Raw genomic sequence first — 12,785 nt, forward strand, 5'->3', positions numbered from 1 at the left:
AGAGAGATAGCTCTGTCGTGCAGGAGATAGTCATGTCGCTAAGGAGATAGCTCTGTGTTACATAACAGTTTTGAGCAGTGTTGAATGTATCCGGATAGTAGTTATGTCCACTTACGAGATACAATTCAATTATCTAATTTTTGTATTTATACATCATTTGTATAATACATGTTGCTTATATTTTCTTAAATTTATTTTGCTTGTTTTGTATGTAGTGTCGTTTTAACAAGTACCACTGGATTCAGCACCAGTACTAACTTGTTCTCAGCAACTAACTATCAAGTCTTCCTACAGACACATTGTAAAATAGTCAGGGGATTCAAACTCAAAGCCCATGATCAAACGATCTGCATTTTCACTATTCACCTGAACGACTGGGCTATATTTTCTTAGAATCGATATGTTCTACTTTTTCTATAAAAAAGAGAAATTCAGTTAGAGAATAATTAATGCGTGAAATAATCTTGTGAAAAGCTAGGGTTACCTGTAACTTTAGTGGGAGTGGATCTTATATTTGTTTACACTACCTATTACATTATATAACATTCAGATATGTTATTACAAGGCTTGTAAAATCATATCTGAACATAATGATACCATAATTGCTTTTCGTTGAGGACACGACCAGTTTGTTTTATACGTACCGGTAAATATAATATACTTTTATTTAGTATTAGACAACTTTTAACGCGACGGACGGTCTCTTCAATAGACATTCTGATTACCGGAATCGTCCGCATAGAAATGATTGTTCAGTCCGTGCTTTCTGCAGATCGCTCCGACTGGATTGGTGTATATTGTGTAGTTCTTTTGGTCCCTGTACAGACCCATGGGGTACACTGAAAATCATGCTAACAATATTTAAGAAAAAAATAAAGACAACTTTATCAAACATTTGGTCAAGTCTGTTAAAGACAATCTTCTTGCCATATCAGTAGTGAAAAAAAATAGGAGGCCCAAAACGGCCTTTTGCGGCATACCTGAAAAGGACCTCATTCATCTGACCCTGAAATGGGCCAAACATTCCAAACTGAACAACTTTAAAAGGGGCCAACTGTCCAAATTTAAACAAATTTCAGAGATCGTTATAATAATACCTCCAGCCAAGTCTGATGAAAATCATTCTTTAAGAAGTTATTTAAAAGTATCCCTAATTGACAAAGAAATAGGTAAAGAAAATATGTATAGGGTAATACTACAATTCAAGTTTGACGAAGATCCATCAAGCAGTTCATTAAAAGAAGTCTTTTGAAGGCACTGACATTTTTGTTTTAGTGGCCCCTAAAAGGAGACCGACGGCCCCCATGTGTATAAATTTGGGAGAAAACCTTATAATGATGCTACAGACCAAGTTTGATGAAATGAATACCTTTTTCAGTTTGTGGCCCCTAAAAGGGGTAAAGTACCCAAATCCAACAAACTTGGAAGAGGAACTTATTAAATTGCCACAAACATACTTTGATGAAGATCCTTTAAGCAATTCATGACAAAAAGTCGTTATAAAAGTTATTTCTAATTTTGGCTCAAGCAGTCCTTACAATAGCCAAGTGCCCCAGTTAGAATACAATTGGGACAGGACATTATAATGAAGCTGCAGATCAAATTTATTTATATGTCAAAAGAAGAACTTTTAATTTCTTCCTTAACAGGAAAGTGTGTTTTTTTTATTTCTTCCTTAATACAGTCTCTATCGCATACACAATGGTTTTATTTGATTCGACCTAGTTTTTGATGTCACATGACACATTTTCAGTATCGACCTATATTACATCAAGGCAATCATTCTGACCGAATTTCATGAAGATCAATTGAAAAATACAGCTTCTGTAGCATACACAATGTTTTTGTTTGATTTGACACAGCGACCTAGTTTTTACACCCAGATGACTCATTTTATAACTCGGCTTAGGTTCCATCAAGGTTATCATTCTGACCAAATGTCATGAACATCAGTTGAAAGATGCAACCTCTATCGCATACACAATGTTTTTCTTTAATTTGACCTAGCGACTGAGTTTTTGACCCAAGATGACCAATTTTCGAACTTGGCCTAGATTTTATTAAGGTAATCATTCTGACTAAAATTCATGAATATCAATTGAATAAAGCCTCTAACGCATACAAAAGGGGTTTCTTTAATTTGACATACTGACCTAGTTTTTTACCCCAGATGACCCGCTTTCGAACCTGGCCTAGATGTTATCAAACTAATTATTCATACAAAATGTCATGAAGATCAGTTAAAAAAACAGCCCCTATCGCATACACAATGTTTTTCTTTTATTTGACATTGTGACCTAGTTTTTGATCCAAGATGTCCCATTTTCGAACCTCTATCGCAAACACAATGTTTTTCTTTGATTTGACCTAGTGACCTAGTTTTTGACCCAAGATGACCCATTTTCGAATTTGGCCTAGTTTTTATTAAGGTTATTATTCTGACTTAAATTCAGGAACGCATACAAAGGGGTTTTCTTTAATTTGACATCCTGAACTAGTTTCTGACCCCAGATAGCCCACTTTCCAACCTGGCCTAGATGTTATCAAAGTTATTATTCTGACAAAATTTCATGAAGATCAGTTGAAAAATACAGCCTCTATCGAATACACAAGCTAAATGATGACCGTCAGACAGACAGACGACGGACGCCGGAAATCGAGCGATCACAAAATCTCAACTGAGCATTGCTCAAGTGAGCTAACACCACTGAGATGAAGTCCGGATGATTTTTCACGGACGCCACACAGTACTTAACGCCCGCTGTTGTGAAATCTTGAAAATAGATCCCTCGGAAACACCGAGAACAAGGCAAACAGTGAAAATTGCAGACTCGGTTTGATTGAATCTGTTCATTAGCAGTAATGGAAAATGCAACACGGACTACGCCCTTTAGCACCGGCTTAAGCAGTATTCAATCTTCAAATCTAAATTAAGTTGAAACCAATTATCCCGAAAGACCAGACAATATAACAACACTAAGACATTTTCAGGTGATCTGCATTTAAAATATCAAACGTTAAAACGAATTTTTGTTTAGATCTTCGTAAATGCGGCGGCTACTGCATTTTGAAACAGTCTCATGGTTAAATTTGGATTAGCATAAATACGTTGCCTCTGTGTAATAGCTGTAAATAGTTTTAAACATTACTATGTCAAAAGTCGTCTTACTGGATACGAGCCGAGCAAACTACGCAATCAAAGCAAAATTTCTATTAAACATTCGTCAATAGTAGCATTTTTACAAAGGAATTAAACAGAGAAAATACGTTGATTATCTATGATTTCAAATGAGCAGCCTTTAATTACTGCTATAATGAAATCCTTAAATATCACTTTTAATTACAGAAAAAAGACAGCTGCAACAAAGAAATATTATACTCTTAATTCGGAAATCTCATCCAGTATTAACGTAAAAGTTAAATAAATCGTAAAGTTCTGTAATAAGTTCTAGCAGTGCAGATAGCTGAAATATATTCCGTATGTTTCTGGTTAACATGAGTAACATCCACTTTCTTTGAACTGTGAAACCTGGCTCAAGCTTTTCATTGAAAGTAAATACAAATTTGTTTTCTCCATATCCTGATGTAAGAGTGTATACATTGCATTCGTCGTCATAAAACTTGAATTCTGCATTCTGTAATGTACTCGCGGGCTCGTTTTCTGTGACAGATATAGCCAACTGAAGAAGTCTCCGAAGCCCAGCAGTATTACTACCATCATTTGTGCCTTCATTCCCACATAAAGATAAGATGAATTTACCAAGGATTCGCTTGTTAATCTCTTCATATATCTGTGGTGCTCGTCTTGCTTCATTATTGGTTTTTAACTTGCAACCCTAAAAGGTAATTGCATTGTAACTTTTTAATATGAGGGCAAGTACAGTGTAATATTTTATCAAATTGAAAACATAAATATTTTCATTGTGTACTCGTTTAGCCTGCCAAATAATTCAAGGCTGTATCTCATTAAATGATTTCGATATTTTCTTTTGCCTGTAAATAAAATTAATATCAGTCAATGTTTTAAAATAAGGTGGATTTTTATTAATGATTGATATCTCGATATTTTTCATATTTATTCTATATGGTACTATTAATAATGATAATAACAAACATACCGCTTTTATTGTCCCGTGTGCCATGTTATCCAATGTTCTAACGAATATATCAATACATTTCAATATTGCGTAAACAAGAGCGGTTTTAGTTTATACTTTGAAATTCTATAAATAGATAACGATTTCTTTTGTGTCGATACTACGCAGTACTGGATACCGTTTTACAAAAGAAATCTTAGATATGTTTAGCGCAAGATATCTTACGCTTGACTTGAGGATTTAACTTTACAACTGGTCTAGGGCACTCTTAAATCGCTAAGATAATCGTCAATAAGATTGCGGCATTCATAATATTTTCTACCTTCCAGTTTATTCCGCCGACTACACGACAAAACAGCAAGTAGTCAAACGTACGAGGATATTAATCGATGTACATGTTGAAAATCGTTAATTGAGAAAAGGAAATCAATACTGGCAAAAAACGGAGCTTTTTTACCAACTGCTGAAAAAACTGAATCGAGACGCGAAAGTAAACATAGATGTCAATATTGGAGACAATTTCTTTTTATTTTCGTTATCGGAAAGATCTAAAACAATACTGAATGGAAAACGGCGAGGATACATTACAGGTAAGAGTTCGAATTTCTTTCATTATGACTTCACCTAGCTGGTGGAGAGTGAGAATCAGTTAATGTTATTCTCATTGTCAGTAACTTTTCCATGATTGAATGGATTTTCACATTACTTGATTCGGCCATTTAACGCTACGAGTCGATGTGTCTCGAAGGCCAAGGTCACACTAATTGGTCAAGCATTAAACACTGATTTTCTTTTTCTCCTATACATCTTCAACATAAACGGGACGGAGCATTGTATAGGGCCTTTAATGCACAATTAATTTTCCTCTTAGAAATATTACGAATTCATCAGACGATTGTGGACTGTAGTGCTACAGTTTCCATTCAAATGAAATAAAACGTGTCATTCTATATCTATTTTATCTATCCAATCGTGAACGTTTATTTGAAACACGTGACCGTACAGTATATTATTATACTGGACGCAAGTACGTACAAAAAAACCCTGTATGTTTTCCGTTTTGGACGGTTCAACAGTCCCATGTAAAACCTACGATAATGCCAAAAACGCGTGAAAATGTTCCGAATTTAAATCGAATGAAGTAGGCGCTCTATGTACAGAGTTTGATTATGCGTCTTGGAATCAGAAAAGGTAGAAATACAAGTTTCAGTTAATCATTTTTAATTTTTACTGAAATAAAATAGATATAGAATAAAAAGTTTATTTTACATTATACTGTGCAATACGAGATATAGCTGGACTCATACCCAGCTGGAACAAAATACTGGACAAGCCGATATGTTTTTCTCGGCATGTCCAAATAAGTTGACATGCGCATATTGTCCGAACTTTTATGGTATATTATTTTAACCAGAGTTTTGGACATTTTTAGACTGGACTATTAGAGCTAATTGTAATTTCCCAAATATTTCAAATAAAGCCTTTTTAAGCGTCATGAATATTAAGTAGATATGTGCATTTGTGTTTTTTTATGTTTTAAAAATATCTCTTTTTTTTACTTGATAACATTATTGGATCGTTTCTACGCGGTGCAAAAAGCAAAGTAAACAGTGACTCATAGTTTTCTTTGAACAAATTAAGTAGAATAGTTTTCTCTTTTTTCATGATCGTCATAAAGTTTGAACTTAGCATTTCGTCGTGTAAATATTCGCTCGTGTTTCATAACTGATTTTGTCATTTAAGCAAGAGTCGTAGCCCCACTGTTTCCCTCTCGTCCCTCATTTCCACATAAAATTACGAATTTCCAAGCGTTAGACTGTCGATTTAATGCTTGTCTAGCTTCTTCATACTCGCAATCCTTTAAAGATATATTAATATAATAACAAGGCAGAAATGAGGTAAATAATAAATGGTTAAAAATATAACTAATACCAGCATATGCAGATCCAAGTCCATTCAGAGTACGATTCACCACACTGAACGGATATATATAATATCCTGGTTTGTTGGAACATTCTTTTAGGCCACACCAAATTAATTTCTTGGTCATCGGATTTTTTCCAAAAAAAATTAGGAGCGAGCGAGCGAAATAAAACTAAAAATATTTGTTTTTGGATTTCACCTACTTTTGGAGCGGGCGAGGAGCGATTTGAAGAGAAAAAAACCTTGTCACAAAAGTCAACAAGCACTGCAAAAACATATCAAAATGGCTTGAAAAGACATTAAAGAACCAAAGATCTTTAAATGTTGAAGGTTTAATTACAAACTGTTCCCAAAATACATTACAAACATTTAGACATTTAAACAAACTGGGGGGGACAACAGGCGGATACAAGAAAATCTGGCAATTTGACCGTATTTCTAGTGTATAGAACTAATGTGTTTGCAAAGTTTTATGCTAGGCAAGCCAGTACCCTGGCCACATAAAGGGTTTTGACTTAGATTCTATGTCACTACATAAGAATAAGAAAGCTGTTACTCTCATGTAGCGTATAACAAAAATCATTATATATATGGAAAATTCTGCAATCACCTCACCAGTACATTAGGTATACTCATGACCTATATATCGTAGTGTCTGTCAACTTTCAATGCAATTTCACAAGATACCAGGAAATCCATCATCCATTGATGGCCAAATTCACTTGTAAAATTCAATGACAAATTTTGCACTTTCTGTTGTTCTTTGATTTCACATTTAACTTTGGCAGATAAGGAAAGACTTACTTTTGATGATGCAAGTCTTAACAATAAATGCATTATCATCTTCAGTTTCTTTTTGATAAATAGATCTGATGGTACCCATTAAACAAATCTGAAAAAGGATCTATAAACAGTTATATAATATTCTTGTTTTTCAACTCTACTTGAAAAATAAAAAAGTAAGCCTTTAATGCATGTTTTCTTGGATTGTGAGTTTGTAAGCTCTTTAGGATTCCTTTGCCCTAATAAAGTTCCATGTGCGTACCCCTTCTCCGCAAGAAAATTGTGTTCATTTTACATAGCTGATAGAAGCAATGTTCCAGTCCTTAAAATCAAAGTTATTTCAACAATACATTATTTATGATGTAACACTGTATGTGAAGTCCAAACTGAATTATACCGCCTGTTCATCATTTAAGTACTACCAAATTACTGCTGATATATGTGTATAATTTTAAGGATTGAAGCAAAACGTTGTTTTAATCACCAGCCATTATTAAATGACACTGTTTTAAATAATGAGATATTGATGTTCATCTTGAGAAAAAAATGTTCTGCGGAAACTCTTTCTGACGATCTTTCAATGATTTATTAACACAATCTAACTGTCATTTCGGCTGTCAGTTTTGCAAACTGGGGCAACATAGAGCCTCAAACATGTTCTTCTGGTGTTTTAATGGACAATTATGATTAAAAGTATTACATTTTATGAATTACTGTCGCTTCACAGTTATAATAAGGCCCCTAAACAGTGAAAAACGCCCGCTCTGAAATTTGAAATCGGTCTGCAAAAACTAAAGCGAGCGGAAGCTGATTTTCCAAAAAAAATATTTGTTTTTGATTTTGGAAAAAAATGGAGCGGGAAATCCGTTGACCAAGTAATCAGTTTGGTGTGGCCTTATTAATGATCTATGATCGTTCCAAGATCCCATCAAAAGAATGTTCCAAGATCCCAGGTACATATAACGACAATTTCAGTATGAATAGAATTACGTTCCAACATGCCAGGTATTTTAAGGAGATATATATATATATCATTTAGTAATTAGTCATATTTCTGTGAATTTGGCTATATACAGAGTAATGCATTTTTCGAAAATGAATAAATTGGTAAAACATTTAAAAACAAATATGAAAAATCATTATTGTTATCAATGTTATAACTCCTATACTAATAGTGAACGATTTAGTATAATGTATTGAATAGCCGGGCTGTAGGAAAGATAATGACAACTTGAACAACGGCCTACTATATTGATTTTTATCTTAGATATTTTTTAAAGTTTTGTTGCAGTTCAATACAGATAGATCAAATGTCCAGATATGGCATACACATAATTGCATGGTTAAACAAGCACTACTTTATATGCTGCACATGAAACTATAGAGGTCAGAGCCTTAAAGAGAGATTACAGAAAAGAATTGACAGAAACATTCTACTGCATTTGACAAAATATACTTATTATAAAAATTAAATAAAATATGTCATAACAAGAAATTAATAGATATTATGTTCATAACAAAATGGTGGCAGTCACACATTAAAAACAATGTCAGTATGACTACAAATCTTTAATTTGTCATTTATAGCCATTATGTCTAACACAGCTTACTTATATCAACATACATGGTACAAAAAGCGTTAAATACTGAAAACGCCTTTCTGGACAATAAAATAAGATACGGATAGTTCATGTACATATAATTTAAAACATCATACACACAGTGCATAACACATTGAACCATTTGAAATACATGTTCATTTATGTCCGTTTCTTGTAATTAAAAGCTAGTCTTGCAAACATTGGGATTTCTTAAAGAGGACCCATATAAGTAAAACTTTTTTATTATTGTTGATTACTTACCCCTTTCCTTATGCAAATAGGATCTTAGTGCCGGTGTAACCCGATCAGTTTTTCCCCAGTCAGTTTTTTCCCTGGGGAAGAAACTGACTGGTCAGTTCTTTCCCCCACCCCTAGTCAATCCCCACCCCCACCCCAGTTGCAACTGGTTTCTCTTGATCATTCTTGTGGGGGGAACTAATTAGTCACCCCACTCACCCCCCAACCTCGTCAATTTTCCTGACTAGTCAATTATTTCCCCTGTTAGTGAATTGGAACTGGTCATTCTTGGTTATTCTTAACTAGCCTGCTTTTTGTTTCTGATAGTCGGTTTTGATTTAAATTTCATATAAAATAAGAAATATGTTTCATATTTTGTGTAAATTAAAGGCACATTTTAAACAAACTTATTATCTCACCTGAGCACGAAGTAAGGTGAGCTTTTGTGATCGCCCTGTGTCCGTCGTCGTCCGTCCGTCGTCAGTCGTCAACAGTTTGACTGTTAACACTCTAGAGGTCACAATTTTTGCCCAATCTTAATGAAACTTGGTCAAAATGTTACTCTCAATAAAATCTTAAAGGAGTTTGATATTGGGTCATCTGGGGTTAAAAATTAGGTCACCAGGACAAATCAAAGGAAAAGTTTGTTAACACTCTAGAGGTCACAATTTCGGCCCAATCTTAATGAAACTTAATCAGAATGTTACCCTTAATAAAATCTTAAAGGAGTTTGATATTGGGTCATCTGGGTTTAAAAACTAGGTCACCAGGACAAATCAAAGGAAAAGCTTGGTCACACTCTAGAGGTCACAATTTTGGCCCAATCTTAATGAAAATTAGTCAGAATGTTACCCTTAACAAAATCTTGAAGGAGTTTGATATTGGGTCATCTGGGGTCAAAATTTCGGTCACCTGGTCAAATCAAAGTAAAAGCTTTAAAAGAAAAACTCTAGAGGTCACAATTTTGGCCCAATCTTAATGAAACTTGGTCAGAATGTTAGCTTTTTATAAAATCTTGGACGAGTTTGAAATTGGGTCATCTCGGGTAAAAAAACTAGGTCACCAGGTCAAATCAAAGGAAAAGCTTGTTAACACTAGAGGTTACAATTTTGGCCCAATCTTAATGAAACTTAATCAGAATGTTACCCTAAGTAAAATCTTGGAAAAGTTGAAATTGGGTCATCTGGGCTTAAAAACTAGGTCACCACGGCAAATCAAAGGAAAAGCTTGTTAACACAGTAGAGGCCACATTTATGACTATATCTTCATGAAACTTAGTCAGAATGTTAACCTTGATGATCTCAAGGTCCAGTTTGAATCTGGGTCATGTAGAATCAAAAATATTAGGTCACCAGGTCAAATCAAAGAAAAAGTTACTTAACACTGTAGAGGCCACATCTATGAACGTATCTTAATGAAACTTGATCAGAATGTTAATCTTGATGATCTATAGGTCACATTCAAATTTGGATCAGGTGGGGTCAAAAACTAGTTCACTAGGTCAAATCAAATGAAAAGCTTGTCAACACTCCAGAGGCCACATTTTATCACTGTATCTTCTTGAAACTTAGTCAGAATGTTAACCTGGATGATCTTTATGTAAAGTTCGAAATCTGGGTCATACGGGGTCAAAAACTAGGTCACCAAGTCAAATCAAAGGAAAGCTAAACACTTTAGAGCCCATATTTATGACCATATCTTAATGAAAATTGGTAAGAATGTTAATCTTGATGATCTTTAGGTCAATAGGTCAGGTGAGCGATACAGGGCCTTCATGGCCCTCTTGTTTAAATTTCTGTTATATTTCAATTGATTTCTTCAAAGGTAAGGAAATTACTGCTGGTCACTTCTTTTCCCACCTAGCCAGTACTTCACCAGTAACGGTGAGGAAGTAAATTGACCGATCAATTCTTTTTCCCCTAGCCAGTACTTGACCTTTCGGGTGGGGAGAAGAAAATGACCAGTCAGTTCAATCCCCAACCATAGCGAGTACTTGACCTGTCGGTTGGGAAATTGAAATTGATCAGTCAGTTCTTTCTCCCCTAGCCAGAACTTGGCCCGTTGGATGGGGAGAGGAAATTGACCGGTCGGTTCTTTCCCCCCTATCCAGAATTTGACCTGCCGGGTGGGGAGAAGAAATTGACCGGTCAGTTCTTCCCCCATCATATACTTGACCTGTCAAGTGGGGAAAGAATTTGACCGGTCAGTCATTTCCCCACTAGGCAGTACTTGCCCTGTAAGGTGGGGGAAGAAATTGACCAGTCAGTTCTTTCCCCCATAGCCAGTACTTGACTTGTTAAGTGGGAAGAAGAGATTGACCGGCCAGTTCTTTCCCCTCTAGCATGTACTTGACCTGTCAGATGGAGGAAATAATTGACTGGTAAGTTCTTTCCCCCCTAGCATATACTTGACCTGTCAGGTGGAGGAAGAAATTGACCGGTCAGTCCTTTCCCCACTAGCCAGTACTTGCTCTGTTAGGTGGGGGAAGAAATTGACTAGTCAGTTCTTTCCCCCTAGCCAGTACTTGACCTGTCGAGTAGGGAAAAGAAATTGACCGGTCAGTTCTTTCCCTCCTAGCATATACTTGACTTGTCAGGTGGGGAAAGAAATTGGCCAGTCAGGTCTTTCCTCCCTAGCATATACTTGACCTGTTAGGTGGGGGAAGAAATTGACTGGTCAGGTCTTTCCCCCCTAACCAGAACTTGACCTGTCTGGTAGGGAGAAGAAATTGGCCGGTCAGTTCTTTCCCCCCTATCATATACTTGACCTGTCAGGTGGCGGAAGAAATTGACCGGTCAGTCTTTTCCCACTAGCCAGTACTTGCTCTGTTAGGTGGGAGAAGAAAATGACTTGTCAGTTCTTTCTCTCTAGCCGGTACTTGACCTGTTGGTTAGGAAATTTCTTCCCCACCTGACAGGTCAAGTATATGCTAGCGGAGAAAGGACTGACCGGTTAATTTTTTCTCCTCACCCGACAGAGTAAGTACTGACAAGGGAGAAAAGAACTGACAAGTCAATTTCTTCCCCCTCCTAACAGAGCAAGTGCTGACTGTAGCGGAAAGCATTGATCAGTCAATTTCTTCCCCCACCTGACAGGTTCAAGTTAACGAAGGGGGAATAGAACTGACTGGTCAATTTCTCCTCTCACTTCTCCACTTTTTCTATTTTAGGTTTAATTTTTCAAATCATAATCAGTAACATAAGCGTCACTGTCTTTTTAATAAGATTGAACTGGAAAACTCATGAATGTAATATTTTTTTCAAATTATTTTAATATCAGATTTGAATTTCTCAACTCCAAAAATCATCTTACTAATTTGGACAAATGAAATTATTTACTTTAATATCATACAGGTCTTGTGGTCTATTTGTTTTGTCATTTCTCAGATTTCAATTCTTACACCTTATAATATCCAGTCATTATGTAATCCTTTATGCTTTGTCTCATTGAAGCGTCACTGAAACTTGAGATACACTTTTTTAGTTAATGGCATCATCATTAATTTCATCACCATCTCCACAAATATCAACACAGCCACCACAACAATCATCATCATCTGCAACTTTATCACCAAACCTACTATCATCACCAGCATAACCACCATCAACAAGACCATCAAATCCACTACCTTGATCAACGTTATCATCTTCATTACCACAACTGCCTTCATCATCCTCAACAACCACTACACGAATTATCATAATCATTATTAACATCATCACAATCACAACTGTAATCATCATCATAATCTTTTTCAACAACAACAACAACATCATCATCATCATCATCATAATTATAATCTGTGTTTACATCATCATAATCATTATTAGTTTTAAATATTTTCTTTCTTTTTTTTTGCTGACAAACAGGTTGAAAAACAGTTTTGACCGGAAAATAACGGTTCTTGCTGTTACTGTTGTTGCTGGTAACTATAGTGATGGAGGTGTTTGTAATGTTATTAATGGTAATGGTGATTTCTGAAATTCTCTGGAGTCTTCTCGTAATATAGCTCGATGATTCTGTCTGTCAAGGGTGACTAATTGGTTCAGGAAATCAATGATGATAATAATGATGACGGTAACATAATTCGTTATATACATTTTCATTCTTAAGACACGAACAAAAATCAAGTTTTTGTTTGAAA

The 12,785-nt window shown here is 35.4% G+C and overlaps 2 protein-coding genes across 2 annotated transcripts in view; one reads left to right on the top strand and one right to left on the bottom strand.

Annotated features, from left to right (window-relative positions):
• Window positions 1-3,196: 3,196 nt before the first annotated feature.
• Window positions 3,197-4,259, bottom strand: LOC128552912 (uncharacterized). The gene is made up of 2 exons (XM_053533987.1): window positions 4,119-4,259; window positions 3,197-3,836 (listed from the first exon to the last, which is right to left on the bottom strand). Exons 1-2 carry the CDS (start codon window positions 4,140-4,142, stop codon window positions 3,396-3,398), a joined length of 465 nt encoding a protein of 154 aa, XP_053389962.1. The 5' UTR covers window positions 4,143-4,259; the 3' UTR covers window positions 3,197-3,395.
• A 101-nt stretch (window positions 4,260-4,360) lies between these two features.
• LOC128552913 (uncharacterized) overlaps window positions 4,361-12,785 on the top strand; it is a 33,077-nt gene continuing 24,652 nt past the window's right edge. The window contains exon 1 of the mRNA XM_053533988.1: window positions 4,361-4,687. Within this exon, the coding sequence (XP_053389963.1) occupies window positions 4,661-4,687 (27 nt within the window). The 5' untranslated portion in view covers window positions 4,361-4,660. The remainder of the gene's footprint in view (window positions 4,688-12,785) is intronic.

Source organism: Mercenaria mercenaria, unplaced genomic scaffold (genome assembly GCF_021730395.1).
Source record: "Mercenaria mercenaria strain notata unplaced genomic scaffold, MADL_Memer_1 contig_3286, whole genome shotgun sequence".
Classification (NCBI taxonomy): domain Eukaryota; kingdom Metazoa; phylum Mollusca; class Bivalvia; order Venerida; family Veneridae; genus Mercenaria; species Mercenaria mercenaria.

Excerpts from the sequence above, each read along its gene's own strand:
- LOC128552912 (XM_053533987.1), bottom strand. The coding sequence starts at position 4,142 with ATGGCACACGGGACAATAAAAGCG. Across the intron at positions 3,837-4,118 it reads CACACGGGACAATAAAAGCG|GGTTGCAAGTTAAAAACCAA; the intron begins GTATGTTTGTTA and ends ATTACCTTTTAG.